The 19915-nt window shown below is 45.0% G+C and overlaps 1 protein-coding gene across 3 annotated transcripts in view; it reads right to left on the bottom strand.

Moving 5' to 3' along the window:
• Positions 1–19915, bottom strand: part of CYTH3 (cytohesin 3) — a 115170-nt gene that overhangs the window by 20676 nt on the left and 74579 nt on the right. For all 3 annotated transcript variants that reach the window (XM_055292366.2, XM_055292367.2, XM_055292368.2), the window contains exons 2-4: positions 8006–8088; positions 5219–5283; positions 4611–4677 (exon numbers count right to left, since the gene is read on the bottom strand). In XM_055292366.2, the coding sequence (XP_055148341.1) occupies positions 4611–4677; positions 5219–5283; positions 8006–8088 (215 nt within the window). The remainder of the gene's footprint in view (positions 1–4610; positions 4678–5218; positions 5284–8005; positions 8089–19915) is intronic.

Below are 19915 nucleotides of genomic sequence, written 5' to 3'. Positions count from 1 at the left end.
AGCGATCCTTCTGCCTTAGCCTCCCAGTAGTTGGACTGCAGGCACATGCCACCACATCTGGCTTGACAAAGGATTTAAGAGACAAAGTCTTACTGTCACCCAGGCTAGAATGCAGTGGTGCGATCACATTTCATTGTAGCCTCAAACTCCTGGGCCCAAGTGATCCTCCCACCTTAGCCTCTCAAGTAGCTGGGACTACAGGTGCATACCACCATGCCTGGCTGATTTTTTTTAAAAAACTGTTCGTAGAGATGAGGGTTTCACTATATTAGGCTGGTTTTGAACTCCTGAGCTCAAGTGATCCTCCCGCCTAGACCTTCCAAGACATCAGGATTACAGGCATGAGCTGCCCTCCCCGCCTCCATTGTTTCCATTAAGTCTGTTTCCTCCAGCTTTAGTTCTTCTGTTTGCCAGGTTTCATGTCTCTTTCATGGTGCTGGTTTCCTCAAACGCTTGGTGGTGCCTGGTGGGTGTTCGTCTTTGGATTTTAGGGTCACTGTTGGCTTAACAGAATGCTACTTGCTTCTGGTTTTTGCTGCAGTTGCCTCCAGTGATCTGGCAGAGAAGCAGGTCAGACAGCCAATGGCTGGTCTCTGGGAGTGGGTATTTCTCCTTGTTGGTGCTGCCACCCACCGAGGACGCTGCCTGTTTTCACGGACTAAGTGCTCCCTCTTGCTTTTCCCACCTGGAGACACAATCACTGCTAGACACAAGGTCAGGAAAGTGTGACCAGTCTCTAAGTCCCTCCCACAGTCCTGTTCCCCGAATGTACCTCCTCTGAGCTCAGGGAACTCTGAAGCTGCTCTTGCCACCCCCGGCAGTTCTTTCTTGTGTGTGCTGTGGGTACTGTTTCCTTCTTCAGCTGATCCCATTTATCTTCTTCCAGGGATTCCTCAATTTCTAGTCCACTGAGTGGACCCCTGCTTGTCATATAGATTTATATATTTTATTTAAGGCATTTCTAGGCAATCAGGAATAAAAGAGAGGCTGCAGAGCGTTTTCAGCTTCCTTGATCTAATCAAACCTTCCCTCTTACTCACTGATGAACTCAAGTACTACTTCTAGAAATAATGCACCCAAACAAACCAAAGCTCCCTGTTTGAAATGTCATCACTCTGAGACTTAGAAAACACCATCCTAGCCGGAAGGAATTTATTTACTGTGACAATGTCTTCATGCTTCACAATGTTACAGGTTTAATAGGGGCATGGGGAGGTAGATATAATTTTGAGTTGTGTCTGAAGCATGTGAGATCATCCATTGCAGCTGTGAATGAAATGTCCGTGTCCCCCTCCCACAATTCATATGTTGAAGCCCAAACCCCCAGTGTGATGGTATCTAGAGATGGGGTCTTTTGGAGGTAATCAGCGTTACATGAGGTCCTGGCCGGGGTCCTGGTCTGATGGGATTTGTGCCCTTATAAGAACAGCACCCTAGAGTAAGTTCTCCTTACTCCCCAGCATGTGAGGATAGAGCAAGAAGGCGGCTACTAGCAAGCCAGGAAGAGAGCCCTCACCAGACATCAATCATGCTGGCACCCTCATCTCAGACTTCCAGCCTCCAGAACTGTAAGAAAATACATTTCCATTGTTTAAGCACCCCCTCTGTGGTTTTTTTTTTTTTTTTTTTTTTTGAGATGGAGTCTCGCTCTGTTGCCCAGGCTGGAGTGCAGTGGCGCAATCTCAGCTCATTGCAAGCTCCACCTCCCAGGTTCATGCCATTCTCCTGCCTCAGCCTCCCGACTAGCTGGGACTACAGGCGCCCGCCACCGCGCCGGGCTAATTTTTTGTATTTTTAGTAGAGACAGGGTTTCACTGTGTTAGCCAGGATGGTCTTGATCTCCTGACCTCATGATCCGCCCGCCTCAGCCTCCCAAAGTGCTGGGATTACAGGCATAAGCCACCGTGCCTGGCCCCCTCTGTGGTATTGTGTTAGGAAAGCTCAAGTAGACTGACAAGTGCTATATTCAAGTCTACAAAACTTGTAGTTTTATTGGCCCTTATTATAAATCTGACACACGGTATATATAAAAGAGGAAGACAGTCAAGAGCCTGACAGAGAGGGCTTCATAGGCATGAAGATAAGTTTACGCTCATGAAGCTGAAAACTGATGCACAGTACTGGCATCACTTTATTTATTTACTTATTTTGAGAGAGAGTCTCTCACTCTTATTGCCCAGACTGGAGTGCAGTGATGCAATCTCAGCTCACTGCAACCTGACTGACTCCCAGGTTCAAGCGATTCTCGCGCTTCAGCCTCCCGAGTAGCTGGGACTACAGGCACCCGCCACTACGGTCGGCTAATTTTGTATTTTTAGTAGAGATGGGGTTTCACCATGTTGGCCAGGCTGGTATCAAACTCCTGACCTCAGGTGATCCGCCCAGCTGGGCCTCCTAAAGTGCTGGGATTATACGCATAAGCCACCGCGCCAGGCCTCAGTAGCATCCCTTTAAAAAAATAAGTATTTATTTGTATGTATTTCATGAGATTAGAATTTATCCATGAACTTATTGGTGTGCTGCCCTGTGCTGCACCACTTGGGTCCCCTTAAAACATAAGGTCCAGTTCTGAGTACATCCACTTTCATAAAGAATCCTGAGATGCTTCCAATGCTTATTAAATCTGCTGATAAATCTAACTCCACAGTTCCAACTCCTTAAAAAAAAGCTGTTACCCAAAATATCAAATCATTTCCAAATTCACAAAATTGACAATTTTCATTCCATCTTGGAGATGATTTATGCCCCATAAGCAGAGAACCAGAAAGCAACAAGAAAGTTTTCACAGTGGCTAGAGTGTATGCGTTAAACAAAAACCCTCCTCTGGGTGCAGATGTGCTGGGCCTTAAGAAAATCCAGACATGGCCGGGCGCGGTGGCTCATGCCTGTAATCCCAGTACTTTTGGGAGGCCGAGGTGGGCGGATCACTTGAGGTCAGGAGTTCGAGACCAGCCTGGCCAACGTGGTGAAACTCGGCCGGGTGCAGTGGGCTCACGCCTGTAATCCCAGCACTTTGGGAGGCCAAGGTGCGCAGATCACAAGGTCAGGAGATCAAGACCATCCTGGCTAACACGGTGAAACCCCTTATCTACTAAAAAAACCACAAAAAATTAGCCGGGCATGGTGGCAGGCACCTGTAGTCCCAGCTACTCGGGAGGCTGAGGCAGGAGAATGGTGTGAACCCAGGAGGTGGAGCTTGCCGTGGGCCGAGATCACGCCACTACACTCCAGCCTGGGCAACAGAGTGAGACTCTGTCTCAAAAAAAAAAAAAAAAAAAAACTTATCTGGGCACAGTGGCGCATACCTGCAGTCCCAGACCTGCAAATCGTGAGCAGGAAATAATGACATGCACTTCTGTAAATATCATCTGCAACTGCACCTGCACTTATGTGAGTTTACAGATCTTAGACCTTGTACAATGCAATTCTACAATCAGATATTTATCAAATGAACAAATAATTAACTAATTAGCACAGAGGCTCAATGTCAGAAAAGCAAGCGGGACGTTAGAAGTACAGACCGACTGGGCCAGGCATGATGGCTCATGCCTGTAATCTCAGCACTTTGGGAGGCCAAGGCAGGTGGACCACGAGGTCAGAAGATCAAGACCAGCCTGGCTAACACAGTGAAACCCCATCTCTATTAAAAATACAAAAAATTAGCTGGGCATGGTGGCGGGCACCTGTAGTATCAGCTACTCGGGAGGCTGAGGCAGGAGAATGGCATGAACCCGGGAGGCAGAGCTTGCAGTGAGCCCAGATCGTGCCACTGCACTCCAGCCTGGGCAACAGAGTGAGACTCCGTCTCAAAAAAAAAAAAAGTGCAGACCGACTGAAGACCACTGGAGTGGCGTGAACCAGCTCTGCAGCGAGACCTTCCCGTGGACACGCCATTCCTCTCCTCAACCCTGAAGACTCAGGTCTACCCTTCTTTCTCAAACACAAAATGTCCTCCAAGAAGCTTCACAGATTCTGCCAAATCCTTTAGCTCAGTCTCAAAAACAAGCACTACATATTTCAGGTTTCACTGTTTTCGAGTGTTTCCCTAGAAAATCCAACTTGAGGAAAGAGGAAGATGCTGGCTTAAATGTGGAGGATCCCTTGTTTTTTCACAGACACCTGCTTTTTAAGGTGAATGGAGGAATAAAGTCCTCTTATGTGAACCAGTTAACCCACCCAGATTATAAAGTCCATAACCTCTGGACACCAGGGTTCCACTCCCACCCACTCCTTCCTAATCACGTGATTCCCTGACTGTAGGGCCCAGCTCAAGCGGGAAGACAGGAATATGAGCCTGGACAGCAAGGGCGCTGCCTGGAGCCAAGCCCGGCCCATGCCGAGTCATCCAAGCCGTGCCTGTGAGGCTGCTTCCTCACCCAGCAGCTCACTCTGAAAGAAAGGCCTTTCTGCCCAGGGAACCAGCCCTACAAGGCACTTCTGCTTCACCCCACTCGTGAACAGCCCCTTTTTGATAAAAATGTGCCTTCAACTCCCAGTCTTTTATGAGGTGATAGGGCAGACCACCTCTGACCTCTGTCCAAAAGGGAGACGGCAGTTCAAATCAATTAGTCCATCTCCTGCAGGCCAGAAAAGGGAGAGCATTCTCTTACCTTTTTGGGATCCATGTTGAATTTCTTTCTTCCCATGGCTATCTGTTTGTTCCTCTGAGTCGTTTTGCTATTGGTGTGAAATAATTTAAAAATCACTCATGCTGTTTTCACAGTGCAGCCCAGTCACGGCCCTCCAGTGTACTTTCCCCCACAACAACGGGCTCAAGGAAGGGAAAGCACAGGCCCTCACGGAGGGGCCTCCAGCCTCCGCAGTGGCGGCAGGGGTGATGCGGCCGCCATTGCTCTTCACATTTGATAACTTGAGACACTTCAGAAAAAGCTAATGATGCAAAGCAGTGATTTTAATAAAGCACAGCTCCTTATGATGCAGGCAGGTAATTTCTGTGCGGGTCAACCCTGAAGTGCCTGTGCTTATGCCTGAACCTACAAAGGTAGACGATGACTTGCAGAGGAGGCAACAGGAAGTAACATCCAGGGAAACACCCCTGGACCCCTCCACGCAGAGAGGGGGGAGAGGAGAGGAATTAACAACTCCACAGGCTCCCCACATCCCAACCACTCTCACCCCACTTTCTGCAAGTTTGACTAGAGGATGGAGGTAGAAAGAAAAGAGTAAATAGCTTAAAGGTGTAGCCACAAATTGTTACCTCTCCTCTACGGAAGTTAGATTGTCGATCTCTGTCATCACTTCTGCAATTTCATATTTCAGCCTCTGTCAAAAAAGAAGAATTTCGAGGTGGGGAGTGGGTCTTAACCTTCCTCCCCTGACACTCAGAAATTTTAGTTCTCTTGTGACAAGCTTCCCTGAGGTCTCACCTGAGCATCACAGGGATGGAAAAACCAATACTATTATCAATACAGCTAGAGCTTCATAGTCAAAGCCACCACAACTTAGGAGAAAACAAAATTGTTTGCTCACTTTTCATCAGATACCAGGTTCAGAGGGGTCTACTGTGCAGATCCTAGGGTATTTGTGTATAAAATCAAGCAGGGACACTGGGGGGAATCTCACAGCTGTGAAAAGATAAAACCAAGCCAGGAGTGCTGGCTCATGCCTGTAATCCCAGCATTTTGGGAGGTTGAAGCAGAGGGATCACTTGAGACCAGGAGTTTGAGAACAGCCTGGACAATGTAGCAAGGCCTCATTGCTAGAAAAAAGAAAAACAGAAAAATTAGTTGAGTGTGGTGGTACACGCCTGTAGTCCTAGCTACTAGAGAGGCTGAGGAGGGAGGATTGTGTGAACGTGTGAGTTTGAGGCTGCAGTGAGCCATGATCACACCATTGTACTCCAGTCTGGGTGACAGAGCAAGACTTTGTCTCTTTTAAAAAAAAAAAAAAAAAAAAAAACCAGCAAAAGGAAAGCCATGAGTCCTTCATCTGCTTAACTGCACTATTCAGCCCTGCCATGCACACAGTCACCTGCCTCCTCCTTCAACACTGCCTGTGTTCCCAGGGAGAAGCTGAGGCTCGGGTGTGTTTAGATCAGTGGTCTCAGGTTGAAGCTCAGGTGTGTTTAGGTCGCTGGTCTCAGGATCACTTCTATCACCTTGAATGAGATGAAGCACCATGGACAGAGCCCAGAGGGTGAACAGAACTGACTCAGGGCACTCAGAGAAGCCAAATGCATCCGAGGGGACAGACCCCCTTTCCCTTGATGTGGCCCCTACTAATGAGACTGACCTCTGGAAGCCTCCAACTTCCCTGGGCCTCAGTGTGCTCACTGATAAAATGAAGTAGTTAGAGCTAGATTACGATTCCACATTTATCCAGCAGGCTGATTACTAATGTTCAAATAATATACATCCTTATTCTTCAACCAGAGACCAATTCTGGGTTATCTGATTTTCCCAAGAATGAAGGGTAACCTTAGAAGAAAAATTTCCATGAATTACCTTTCAAATACAAAGACATTTTTATTCAGGACCCTATTATATGCCAAGACACTCAGACTTAAAACGCAAGCTCCTAGAAAGGAGCTATTGTCTGGGACAAGGCCTGTCCTTGCCGTGGCCTGTGAAGCCACATTTATTCTTGCAATGACAATGACTAGGAAGCTTCTCAAAGAAGACTTCCATGTCTGATTGACTTTCCCAAGGAAGTCCCAAACGGACAGAGCCAGGGCTGGCCCTCTGAATCACTTCTGTAACAATCACAGGCTCTCCCACGCTGAGACGGTGGCTTTATTCATGTGCTTCTCCTGTGGGACCTCCCTCTACCCCGTCCTCTGAGTAAAGTACACAAGTGTGGAAGAGCCCATGTTTGTGTGCCTGTGTTTTTATTCGTTTTTTTTTTTTTTTTTTTGAGACAGGGTCTGGCTCTGTTGCCCAGTCCGCAGTACGGTGGCACAATCACAGTTCACTGTAGCCTCAGCTTCTTGGGCTCAGGTGATCCTCCCACCTCAGCCTCCCGAGTAGCTGGGACTACAGGTACATGCCACCATGCCCAGCTACGTTTTGCATTTTTTGTAGAGATGGGGTTTGACCATGTTGCCCAGACTGGTATTGAATTCCTGGGCTCAAGAGATCCTCCCGCCTTGGCCTCCCAAAGTGCTGGGATTACAGGTGTGAGCCACTGTGCCTGGCCTAATGTGTCATTCTACTCCTACCACCTGGTAGGCACTTGGTACACAGCTGGAACCCAATACATGCCCACGTATTCATTCAAAGGGCATCTGAGAGCCAAAAACGGAACAGGCAATGTTCTAGGTGCTAGAACATTAACATATTGGTGGCTGGGCATGATGGCTCACGCCTGTGATCCCAGCACTTTGGGAGGCTGAGGCGGATGGATCACGAGGTCAGGAGATCAAGACCAATCTGGCTAACACAGTGAAACCCTGTCTCTACTAAAAATACAAAAACTTAGCTGGGTGTGGTGGCAGGTGCCTGTAATCTCAGCTACTCGGGAGACTGAGGCAGGAGAATGGCGTGAACCCAGGAGGCAAAGGATGCAGTGAGCCCAGATCGTGCCACTGCATTCCAGCCTGGGCAACAGAGCGAGACTCCGTCTCAAAAAAGCAAAAAGCAAAAAACAAATAAAAAAACATATTGGTTAATGAAAGAGGGTCTCAGTGCACAATTTGACAGAGCAATGCGCTGGTGGCTTGCTGCTGCTTTAGATGATACGCTGCCTGTGGCCCCGGGTTTGCGAGCTGGCTACTGCTGACCTCAGTTCTACGATGTCTTGATTTCTACCCCGGGTCTCACTGCCTGTGTGGAGTCTTCGCTTTCCCAACTTGATAACTTTTTCACTCTGTCTCTTTGCGTAGTTCTTATATGCACACACTAAACACCTTTTTCTTTTGTTTTTTGTTTTTTGTTTTTTGTTTTTTTTTTTTTTTTTACATTTTTGTGAGGCTACTCTTTTACTATTTTACTCAAAAGCAAAAAACAGAGTTTTGCATTTTCGGTTTTTTTTTTTTTTTTTTTTTTACCTCAATGTCATCAATAAGTTCCTTTTTTCTTCGACGAATGTCTAGAAGTTCTTCTCTCTCTTCTAATGAGAGGTCTTCAGGCACTGAAAGAAGAAAAAAATAACTACTTTGGAGAACAAATTGGCAACATCTAGCAAGGTTGAGATAGGTACATGCTGCCACCCAGCAATTCCAGCAGGTATTTATCCTAAAGAAACGCTCCCATTGAGACTGTATCTAAGACACTCATAGGAGCGCTCTTTATAACCAGAAAACAGCCTAAATATTCACCAATAAGAACACAAGTAAATTGTGGTACATTCATAAAATAGAATCCCATCCAACAAAAATATTTTTTCAGGCCAGGCACAGTGGCTCATGCCTGTAATCCCAGCACTTTAGGAGGCTGAGGTGGGTGGATCACTTGAGGTCAGGAGTTTGAGACCAGCCTGGCCAACATGGTGAAACCCCATCTCTACTACTACTAAAAATACAAAAATCAGCTGGGCGTGGTGGTGCATGCCTGTAATCTCAGCTACTCGAGAGGCTGAGGCAGGAGAACTGCTTGAACCCAGGAGGTGGAGGCTGCAATGAGGCGAAATCATACCACTGCACTCCAGCCTGGGCAACAGAGGGAGATTCTGTTTCGGAAAAAAAAAATAAAAATAAAAAGAATAAGCTAAGTCTATCAATATGGATGAGTCTCACAAATAAAATGATGACTATGAAAGAAGGCTAAGTCCAGGCACGGTGGCTCACGTCTCTAATCCCAGCACTTCGAGAGACTGAGGCGGGAGAATCACTTGAGCCCAGGAGTTCAAGACCAACCTGAGCAAGATGGTGAGATCCTTTCTCTACAAAAATTAAAATAAATAAATAAATAAATAAACATAGCACCCAGGAAAAGACCACAGGCCGACGAAAATATGATTCACAGCAGAGCTGACACTCAGCTCAAAAACAGACTGGACTCTTCAACAAATATGTGTGAAGACAGTTATTTATATGGAAAAAATAAAAGCAGATTGTATGTTATTAATCATACATATTTTCAATGAATTACAAGTGGATTAAAGGCTTAAATGTGAGGGGGAACGCTATACAATTTTTAGAAGTAAATATAGGAGAATGTTTTTTATAATTTCAGGGTAGGGAAGGACTTTTTTTTTTTTTTTTTTGAGACGGAATCTGGCTCTGTCGCCCTGGCTGGAGTGCAGTGGCACAATCTTTGCTCACTGCGTCCTCCGTCTCCTGGGTTCACTGTACCCAGCCAGGGAAGGACTTCTTAAACAAGACAGACAAAATATAAATCACAAAGGAAAATGTTAATACATTTAATTATATCAAAATTAAGAAACTAGGCCAGGCAAGGTGGCTCATGCCTGTATCCAAGCACTTTGGGAGGCCAAGGTGGGAGGATCACTTGAGGCCAGGAGTTCGAGACCAGCCTGGGCAATACAGTGGGACCCCATCTGAACTAAAAAAATGAAAAATAGCCAGGCATGGTGGTGCATGCCTGTGGGCCCAGTCACTTTGGGAGCCTGAGGTGGGAGGATCACTTCAGCCCAGGAGTTTGAGGCTGCAGTGAGCTATGATCACAACCGTGAGGCTGTGCCACTGCACCCCGGTCTGGGCAACACAGAATCTGTGTCTCAAAAAAAAAATTAATAAATAAAAACTTTATTCTCCAAAAGTTCCACACCACAAAGTGAAGAAGAGCTGAGCCAGAAACTGCCAAAGAATTGGGATTCAAAATATGTAACTCCTACAAATTATATTGTTTTTTGTAGAGACAAGATCTCACTCTGCTGGCCAGGATCTCACTGGAGTGAAATGCTGCAATGGCTCATTGTAGCTTTGAACTCCTGGGCTCAAGCAATCCTCCCACCTCAGCCTCCCAAGTAGCTAGGATTACAGACATGAGCCACCATGTCTGGCTAATTTTTTTAGAGACAGAGTCTTGCTATGTTGCCCAGGCTGGCCTTGAACACCTGGCCTAAAGCAAAACTCCTACTTTGGCCTCCTAAAGCACAGGGATTGCAGGTGTGAGCCACTGTGCCCAGCCGCAAGTCAATTTTTTTTTTTTTTTTTTTTTGAGACAGAGTCTCGCTCTGTCACCAGGCTGGAGTACAGTGGCACAATCTCAGCTCACTGCAACCTCCACCTCCTGAGTTCAAGTGATTCTCCTGCCTCAGCCTCCCAAGTAGCTGGGATTACAGGCGTGCACCACCACGCTCGGCTAGTTTTTTGTATTTTTAGTAGAGATGGGGTTTTACCATGTTGGCCAAGCTGGTCTCGAACTCCTGACCTCAAGTGATCCACCCGCCCCGGCCTCCCAAAGTGCTGAAATTACAGGCGTGAGCCACCGCACCTGGCCCACAAGTCAATCTTTAAAAGACAAAACAACTCCGTGCTTAGAAAATGGGCAAATGGGGCCAGACGCGGTAGCTCATGCCTGTAAGCCCAGCACTTTGGGAGGCAGAGACAGGTGGATCACCTGAGGTCAGGAGTTCTGGACCAGTCTGGCCAACACAGTGAAACCCCGTCTCTACTAAAAATACAAAAAATTAGCTGGGTGTGGTGGTGGGCACCTGTAATCCCAGTTACTTGGGGGGCTGAGGCAGGACAATCGCTTGAAACAGGAAAGTAAAGGTTGCAGTGAGCCGAGATCGCGCTGCACTCCAGCCTGGGTAACAGAGCGAGAGTCCGTCTCAAAAGAAAAAAGGAAATTGGGCAAATGACTTGCATAGGCACAAGACCAAAAAATTAATATGAATGGGCTGATGAAAGGATGTCAACTCTCTTAATAGTCAAGGAAATACAAATTAAAATCCCAACAAGAGACCTCCATTAGGTTGCAGTGAGCCGAGATCGCGCCACTGCACTCCAGCCTGGGCGACAGAGCGAGACTCCGTCTCAAAAAAAAAAAAGGAGACATCCACTAAAACTGTAGTAATCATAATTAGCAATTTAAAAAATTCAAAACCTGTCACAACAAAGAGAATTGAAACAGAAAGAACCGCCACGTTTTTATCAGCTTGAAGCCAAACTGGACTAGCCATAGCTGATTTAATGCACGTGGAAAAGGAAACTTTGAAGCCCACAGTGGCATAGACCAAGTAACCTAATTTACGTGAGAGAATCCCCAAAAGGCTTAGGCTCTGGCTGGACCACATAACTCTGGAGGGGGGCTGTGAAGGAGGGTCAACTAAAATAAGGAGAACTGGTTGAGAGGCTCTTTGAAATGCCATTGGATGCCTGCCTCTTCTCTCCCACGCCACAGAAGACTGCTTATTTATCTTTAGAGAACAAAACAGAGAGACTAGAGCACCCTACCAAAAACAAGGGTGAGAGATAAAAGCAGACATTCTCATCACCAAGCCGCCTTCCCCACTGGGCTCCCAGACTGCAGGCCACGGGCCATTTACTCCTCTTCCACCACCCTGGACAGAGGCTGGGACAAGCGTCTTCTCTGAAGCATCCCACAGGCTTCAGCTCTAAAGATACTGATGTGAGGGGCAGACACCAACAACCAGCACACCCCCACCACCCTACAGAGAAACAGTCAACACGGCCTGCTGCACTCAGAGCTTCTGATACACTTTTTACTTCTTCCTTCTCAAACTGGAGGTAAGCCTCTGACATGCAAAACAGATACCGAAATAGACACAAAAAAGCAAAAAGGGATAACCGCGGTTACACCTTGGGGACAAAAAAGTGACAAGGCAAGGCAATGCTCGCCCCCATTACAAACATTACAGTTGATTCTTTAATATGTGTACAACCGATAAAATATAAAACCTTGGGGAAAAAGCCAGGCGTGACGGCACACATCCGTACTCCCAGGTACTCAGGAGGCTGAGGTGGGAGGATCGTTTGAGCTCAGGGGTTCCAGGCTGCAGTGACCAGCCACTGCATCCCAGCCTGGGTGACAGAGCAAGACTCCCATCTCTTTAAAAAAAAAACAAAAAACAAAAAACAAAAAAACCTTGAAAACAACACATGCATTTCAATCTCACCAGACTGTGACCTCTCATCGAGAGAACTTTGGAAAACAACGTGTCTATTAATATCAAAGAAGTGCATCTGCTATGACCCAGCAATTTTACTCCTAGGTATATCAGAAAAATTTCTGTGCACTGCAACAGAAGATATATACCAGTAACATCAAAAGAAGCCCATTGTGTAGATTAAAAAAGGAAATAGGCCAGGCACGTGGCTCACGCCTGTAATCCCAGCACTTTGGGAGACCAAGGTGGGCGGATCATGAGGTCAAGAGCTCGAGAGCATCCTGGCTAACCTGGTGAAACCCCGTCTCTACTAACAATACAAAAATTAGCTGGGTGTCATGGCGGGCGCCTATAGTCCCAGCTACTCAGGAGGCTGAGGCGGGAGAATCATTTGAACCCAGGAGGTGGAAGTTGCAGTGAGCCAAGATCGCACCATTGCACTCCAGCCTGAGCCACAAGAGCAAAACTCCATCTCAAAAAATAAATAATAATTAAAAAAAAAAAACAGACAAATGAAAAGAGAAAAAGTAGGCCATATCCTCTTTCTAAATAAGACAACGGTCATCGGAAACCAAAAAGCTGTTCATCAGAGAAAATAACTTTTGGATGGCAATGGTTATGCCTAAAAAAAGAGAACAAATTTATTAATATTTTCAAGGGTACTGTAGGTACTGTGTCTGATCCCTAATCAGTTGAATGTTTTTATTACGATATAAATTAAGAACACAATCTTCAGCTCATGATAAAGTAAACATGGCAAAGCAAAAAAATTTTGCAAAAAGATACTATATTTTCTTCAGGTCTTTTTTTTTTTTTTTTTTTCTTTTTTTTGAGACGGAGTCTCGCTCTGTCACCCAGGCTGGAGTGCAGTGGCGCAATCTCGGCTCACTGCAACCTCCGCCTCCCGGGTTCACGCCATTCTCCTGCCTCAGCCTCTCCGAGTAGCTGGGACTACAGGCACCCGCCACCACGCCCGGCTAATTTTTTTGTATTTTTAGTAGAGACAGGGTTTCACCGTGGTGTCAATCTCCTGACCTCGTGATCCGCCTGCCTCGGCCTCCCAAAGTGCTGGGATTACAAGCGTGAGCCACTGTGCCTGGCCTTCTTCAGGTCTTTCTTTTTTTTTTTTTTTTTTTTGAGACGGAGTCTTGCTCTGTCACCCAGGCTGGAGTGCAGTGGCGCGATCTCGGCTCACTGCAAGCTCCGCCTCCCGGGTTCACGCCATTCTCCTGCCTCAGCCTCTCCGAGTAGCTGGGACTACAGGCGCCCGCCACCACGCCCGGCTAATTTTTTGTATTTTTGGTAGAGACGGGGTTTCACCGTGGTCTCGATCTCCTGACCTCGTGATCCGCCTGCCTCGGCCTCCCAAAGTGCTGGGATTACAAGCGTGAGCCACCGCGCCCGGCCAGGTCTTTCTTAATAAACTTTTGTCTCAAAGAGAAAAAAATAAAATGTGCTTTACAAAGATACCGATAATACAATTAACATAAAATTTGTAATTTCCTGCTTCCTGTATTAGATCTAAGTGTCGATAAATTCCACACTGTGGTTTTCTTTTTCTTTTTTATTTTTTTGAGATGGCGTCTCACTCTGTCGCCAGGCTGGAGTGCAGTGGTGCAATCTTGGCTCACTGCAACTTCCACCTCCCGGGTTCAAACGATTCTCCTGCCTCAGTCTCCCAAGTAGCTGGGACTACAGGCATGCACCACTATACCCAGCTAATTTTTGTATTTTTAGTAGAGATAGGGTTTCACCATGTTGGCCAGGATGGTCTCGATCTCTTCACCTTGTGATCCACCCACCTCAGCCTCCCAAAGTGCTGGGATTACAGGAGTGAGCCACCCTGTGATTTTCTTTCTTTCTTTCTTTCTTTCTTTTTTTCAGATGGGAGTCACTCTGTCACCCAGGCTGGAGTGCAGTGGTGCGAGCTCAGCTCACTCCAACCTCTCCCTCCCGGGGTCAAGCAATTCTCTTGCCTCAGCCTCCCTGAGTAACTGGGACTACAGGTGCATGCCACCACACCCAGTTAATTTTTTATTTTTAGTAAAGATGGGGTTTCACCGTGTTGCACAGGCTGGTCTCGAACTCCTGACCTCAGATGATCCGCCCACCTCAGCCTCCCAAAGTGCTAGGATTACCAGCATGAGCCACCAAGCCCAACATTTTTTTTTTTTTTTTTTTTTTTGAGACAGTCTCACTCTCTCACCCAGGCTGGAGTACAATGGTACGATCTCGGCTCACTGCAACCTCCACCTCCCAGGTTCAGGCAATTCTCCTGCCTCAGCCTCCCAAGTAGCTGGGATTACAGGTGCCTGCCATCATGCCCAGCTAATTTTTTGTATTCACACTGCTGTTTTCTCAAGCAATCCTCTATGTCAAGCAATGAATGAGGAAGGAACTACAATTTACTGATCAACTAACAGGTCATCTGCATTAAACACCCCAAATAACTGAGAGCAGCCATTATTATCCTCATTTTATAAATGAGGAAACCAAAGCCAGGGAAAGTCTAATGATTCTTTCCCAGGAGAAAAAGAAAAAATATTTGAAGAAATAATGGCTAAATGTCCCAAATTTGATGAATGACATGAACATACACCTCCAAGGTGCTCATCAAACTCCACGTAGGATAAGCTCAAGGAGATCCAAAGTCATGCAACGTGCTATTGGGTGGTCTGGTAGCTCAACGATGTCATCAGTAACCCAGTCTGTTCATCCTGCCTTCCAATGTGTCAGTTTCATCCTAAAGTCTGTCTCTTTCTCGCTCTAGGCTTCCCCCAGCAACTGAAACTACATGCTTCCTTAGTCCTATGTCTCTCTCAAGAGTGAGAAGGCTTCCTTCTGAGAAGCCCATAAAGTCTATGCTCTATTCTCCTTGGCTCAGCCTAGCTCCACCTGACATTTTACTGTGATCGGCTAAAGAGCACGAGTGGAATGAATGTGCACCACACTTGGCGTTGAAGGAGAAGAAACACAAAGAAATCCAGATCAAGAGATAATGTGAGAAGCAGGAAAGAATGAAAGCCAATAAAGAATTTCAACAGGCAGAAAACCAACATCGAATGCCCAGAGAGATCAAATAAAATAAAGAAGCAAGCAGGCAGTTCTTGAATCTTCAAAACTATTACTCTTATGCATCTGAGAAAGCATCTTTTTTCTTTTTCTTTTTCTTTTTTTTTTTTGAGACGGAGTTTCACTTTTGTTGCCCAGGCTGGAGTGCAATGGCGCGATCTCAGCTCACTGCAACCTCCACCTCCCACGTTCAAGTGATTCTCCTGCCCCAGCCTCACAAGTAGCTGGGATTATAGGCATGCAGCACCATGCCCAGCTAATTTTCTGTATTTTTAGTAGAGACGGGGTTTCACCGTGTTGGCCAGGCTGGTCTCGAACTCCTGACCTCAGGTGATCCACCCGCCTCAGCCTCCCAAAGTGCTGGGATTACAGGCATGAGCCACCGCGCCCAGCTGCATCTTATTTCAATATGGCAAAAAGTATATCTAAAAGTAACCAGCTGACTGACACTATCCTGTTAACTAAAAAGTAAATGTACCTGAAGATTCTGTCAACAACATTTATGAAAAGAATTTTCTTCTGCTGAGCTCTCCTGTGCAGATATAGGAAAACAAGGGCCTGCAAGGGGAGAGCTTTAATTCAAGCATCAGCATACATTTCTGTTTCCTTTTTAAGAAAGTCTATCTACAGTTTCTCATCCTCCCTGAGGATGAGCAGGGTTGGTTGTTAACACAGAGTGAAGACGTACAAAGTGAATCTAAACACCAGAATGATTTAACTCTAAAGATCCTAAAATACCTTTTAATCGGAATCAAAGGATTTCCTTGATTTTTATCTTTCAGCAATACCTATCTTTTCCTACCCCCTTAGGGCCCTAAGGAGTTTAATAAGCACTAGCCGTTTACTTTACCAGTATTGCAATCAGAATTTCCATGTCTAAAAGAAAATTTTGTACAGTGGGACAAAGACATAGTGGCTGAGTAGAGAAATGTCCTTATTTTCTACAGATTCATGCCATAGTATATAGGGATATGCTATTATGTCTATACTTCGAAATACTTCAGCAAAAAAAGAATTGAGGCTGAGCATGGTGGCTCACACCTGTAATCCCAGCACTTTGGGAGGCCGAGGTGGGCGGATCACCTGAGGTCAGCAGTTACAGACCAGCCTGGCCAACATGATGAAATCCTGTCTCTACTAAAAATACAAAAATTAGCCAGGTGTAATGGTGGGCACCTGAAATCCCAGCTACTTGGAAGGGTGAGGCAGGAGAAACGCTTGAACCCAAGAGCGGGAGGTTGCAGTGAGCCAAGATCATCCCATTGCCCTCCAGCCTGGGCAACAAGAGTGAAACTCCACCTCGAAGGGGGAAAAAAAAGAACTGAGCAAAATTGTAACAATTATTAAATCTATTTGATGCATTATCCATTTTACATTCTAAGAGTTTGAATTTTTCATATTAAAAAAAAATTTAAGTTTCAAGTATTTGGCCAGCTATAATGGCTCACACCTGTAATCCCAGTACTTTGGGAAGCCAAAGCCAGAAGTTTGCTTGAGGCCAGGAGTTCGAGACTAGCCTGGGCAACACAAAGAAACTCTGTCTCTACAAAAAACAGAAAAGAAATTAGCCAGACATGTTGCGCATGCCCACAGTCCCAGCTACTCAAGAGGCTGAAGTCGGGGGATCGCTTGAGCCCTTGAGTTTGAAGATGCAGCGAACTATGATTGTGCTACTGCACTCCAACCTGAGTGACAGAGTGAGACACTGTCTCTTAAAAAAAAAAAGGAAAAAAAAAAACTTTCAGGTATTAAGTGGCTAGTAACATCTGTAGCAATATCACTCAGGATATTTGGGGAAAGCATTACTAGGAAGTAACAGAATGATCCTTGACACATGAAAAGGAATAAATAAAAGGAATAGGAGTACGTGATAAAATATTTCTGAACCAGTCTCTGTGGAGCTTCTGTCATTTAAGTACCTTGCTGTCCTATTGTGTCTTTGGACACCCAGATTGTATAGCAAATACCAACATTAGACCAGCTGTTTAGTGACGTTCTATCAGTATCCCTCTGCATCCAAAATAACTTTGCAGTCACGGAATCTGCTGATACACAGACAATTTCACACATGTGACCGCCATACTAAAAACGGGAAGATAAGCAATGTTCAGAGAAGGCGTCCTTAATTATCCAGATCTTTTCCACAGCAACAAACCAGCCTTCAATCAAAATTATCTAAGGCTTGGGTTCACTTATTGACATCATGTATGTTTTGATACTTGGACTCTGTTAGGTAAGAAGAAACAAAGGTCAAGTGGTTTTTTCCTCCCAAGAAATCTAGCAGTTTATTTTTGAATGGATAAAGTAATATATGGATATGGTTACAAATACACAAACATATAAAAAGGCATACAGTGAAAACTTCCCCTCCAACCTCAATAAAGCCGCTAAAAAAAAAAAAAGGGCAGGTTAACTGGAAATCACTGGTCTGGCATGAAATCTCTAAAGCTGGTTGAATGCACCCACTACGAGCTTCCCTATAAAATCCTGACATTCCAGACACAGGCTAGGAAAAGGTCCTTCAGACTCAGTTCTCGTCTGATGGAGGAGGTTGGACACACTGGATTATTTCTAACAATGCATCAGGCTCTAAAAGAGAATGAGTCTGTGCAGCACACACGGTTTCAACATTCTTACTCTAATTCTTGATGGCAAATATAAATGTTTCCACAAGGAAAAAACAATGTGGAAAGAAGGCAGGAAATCCTCCATTTTAGTAAAAGGGTGCTGCCAGTGAGGCTTTACATAAGAATCAGGAGCAAATTCACATCATTCAGCCAAAATCCTTGCCTTTCTCAGGCACTAGCCTTCCACAAACTTAGATCTGCAAAATCACAGAGACTCACAGTTGTTGAGGTCTATGTTTTGGGTTCAGGTTTGTAGGAATTTAATTACAGTACTTAAGTGTGGACCTTCTGCTTCCAGCCACAATGGAGTAACAGGGACTGGATTTATCCTGTTGCCTGAAATGATGGGGGTAGAAAAACAGCCAGGCACAGTGGTTATGTACCTGTAGTCCCAGCCACTGGGGAGTCTGTAGCAGGAGGATCTGGAGCCCAAGAGTTGAGGCTGGCCTGGGCAACACAGCAAGAACCTATCTCTAAAAAATAAACAATAAAAAAACAAGCCAACAAAATAACAAAATTCTACACCCTGCAAAATCTCTTTCAAAAATAAAGATGAAACAAAGACATTTTCAGATATAAAAACTTAAACTAATTTGCCACTAGCACATCTGCACTACAAGAAATGTTAAGGTAGTCCTTCATGCAGGGGGAAAGAAAAGATACCAGATAAAAATTTGTTACCGATGCAAAAGAATGAAAGTATTGTAAATGATAACTATGTGAGTGAATACTTTCCCTTCATGACAGATATCTCTTTAAAAGATTTACTGTTATTGTTTAAAGCACAAATAATAAAACATGTATTGGGTTAATAACAAATATAAAACAGAACAAAGGTTGGGAGGGAGAAAGAAAAGCACATTGTTACAAGCTGCTTATCCCACATGTGAAATGGTTAACATCATTTGATGGTAGACTGAGAAATGAAAGGTGTATATATAAATCCTAAACCAACCACTAATAAAGTGTGCAATGATATGAAGAAATTCAGAATCATTCCCTTATTTACTATCTTTAATAAAATCTAAGAGCCCGTCAATTATAAGATGTATGCTTAATTTCAGGCAGTTTAAAATGTATACAAATTTGTATCTCAGAATCAATGAAAAATGGGAGATTGTCACACATACTCATATTAAAAAATAAGCAAGTGGTATCTCCAAGTTGATTCAGTACTAACTTTCAAGTTATAATAATAACCTAGTTATCTAACAGATTCCAATCTACCAAGAAGCTGCAGCTTTCTAGTTTAATGCTATAAATAGTGACACTCTGACACATTTTATATACACGTATATACAAACATACTTCCACGGAGTTCACCTGCAGTTCTGTGACTTCTCCTGGAGAAAGATGGAGTTTCACAGGTATGAACTGTGGCCAGAACTCTCACTATGTTTTAGTCACTATAAGTCAAATGTGATAACACGTACATTGAACAAAAATTTGGTCATTTAACTCACAACTGCGTATTTTTGGCTACCTAGTCCTAACTGAAATTGATTCTCTTACCCTTAAGTTTACCTTTATTACTAATCAGTACTACTTTTTGTTGTGATATGGAGCTTTTTAGATTTTTGGTCAGTTCAGAGACTGGCCAATTCTGCAGGAAACCAAGAACACTGGCAAAGCATGGGCTCTGAGCACTGGTCCCAGTTAATCCACTACATGGAAACTCTACAAGGAGCCGTGGTTTAACACACACAGAAATAACACCTATCTCATAATACTGTTATACCTAGCAATTTAAACTGGTTATTTTGAGAAAGGATCTTGCTCTGTCACTCGGTCTGGAGTGCAACAGCACAATCACAGCTCACCACAGCCTCAACATCCCAATCTCAGGTGATCCTCTCGCCTCTGCCTCCTGAATAGCTGGGACCACAGGCACGTACCACCATGCCCGGCTAACTTTCAAATTGTTTTTGTAGAGACAGGGTCTCACTATGTTGTTGTCCAGGCTAGTCTCAAACTCCTGGGCTCAAGTAATCCTCCACTTTGGCCTCCCACAGTGCTGGGATTGTAGGTGTGAGCCACCGTGCCTGGCTGAACTGTTAAATGAGCATGAGTTTCTGGAGACTGCTGAAGCAGTACGATGACACGCAGAACAAACGGGCAGGCTCTGAGCTGCCAGGGGCTGCGCTCTGCCTCTCCTCACCACTCGACGGTTATGTGACCTCAGTGGGTGATAAAGCAGCGTTCAAACTATGACATCCAGGTGG

This window comes from Symphalangus syndactylus, chromosome 9 (genome assembly GCF_028878055.3).
Source record: "Symphalangus syndactylus isolate Jambi chromosome 9, NHGRI_mSymSyn1-v2.1_pri, whole genome shotgun sequence".
Lineage (NCBI taxonomy): Eukaryota > Metazoa > Chordata > Mammalia > Primates > Hylobatidae > Symphalangus > Symphalangus syndactylus.
This window is presented reverse-complemented; position numbering and strand designations above follow the sequence as displayed.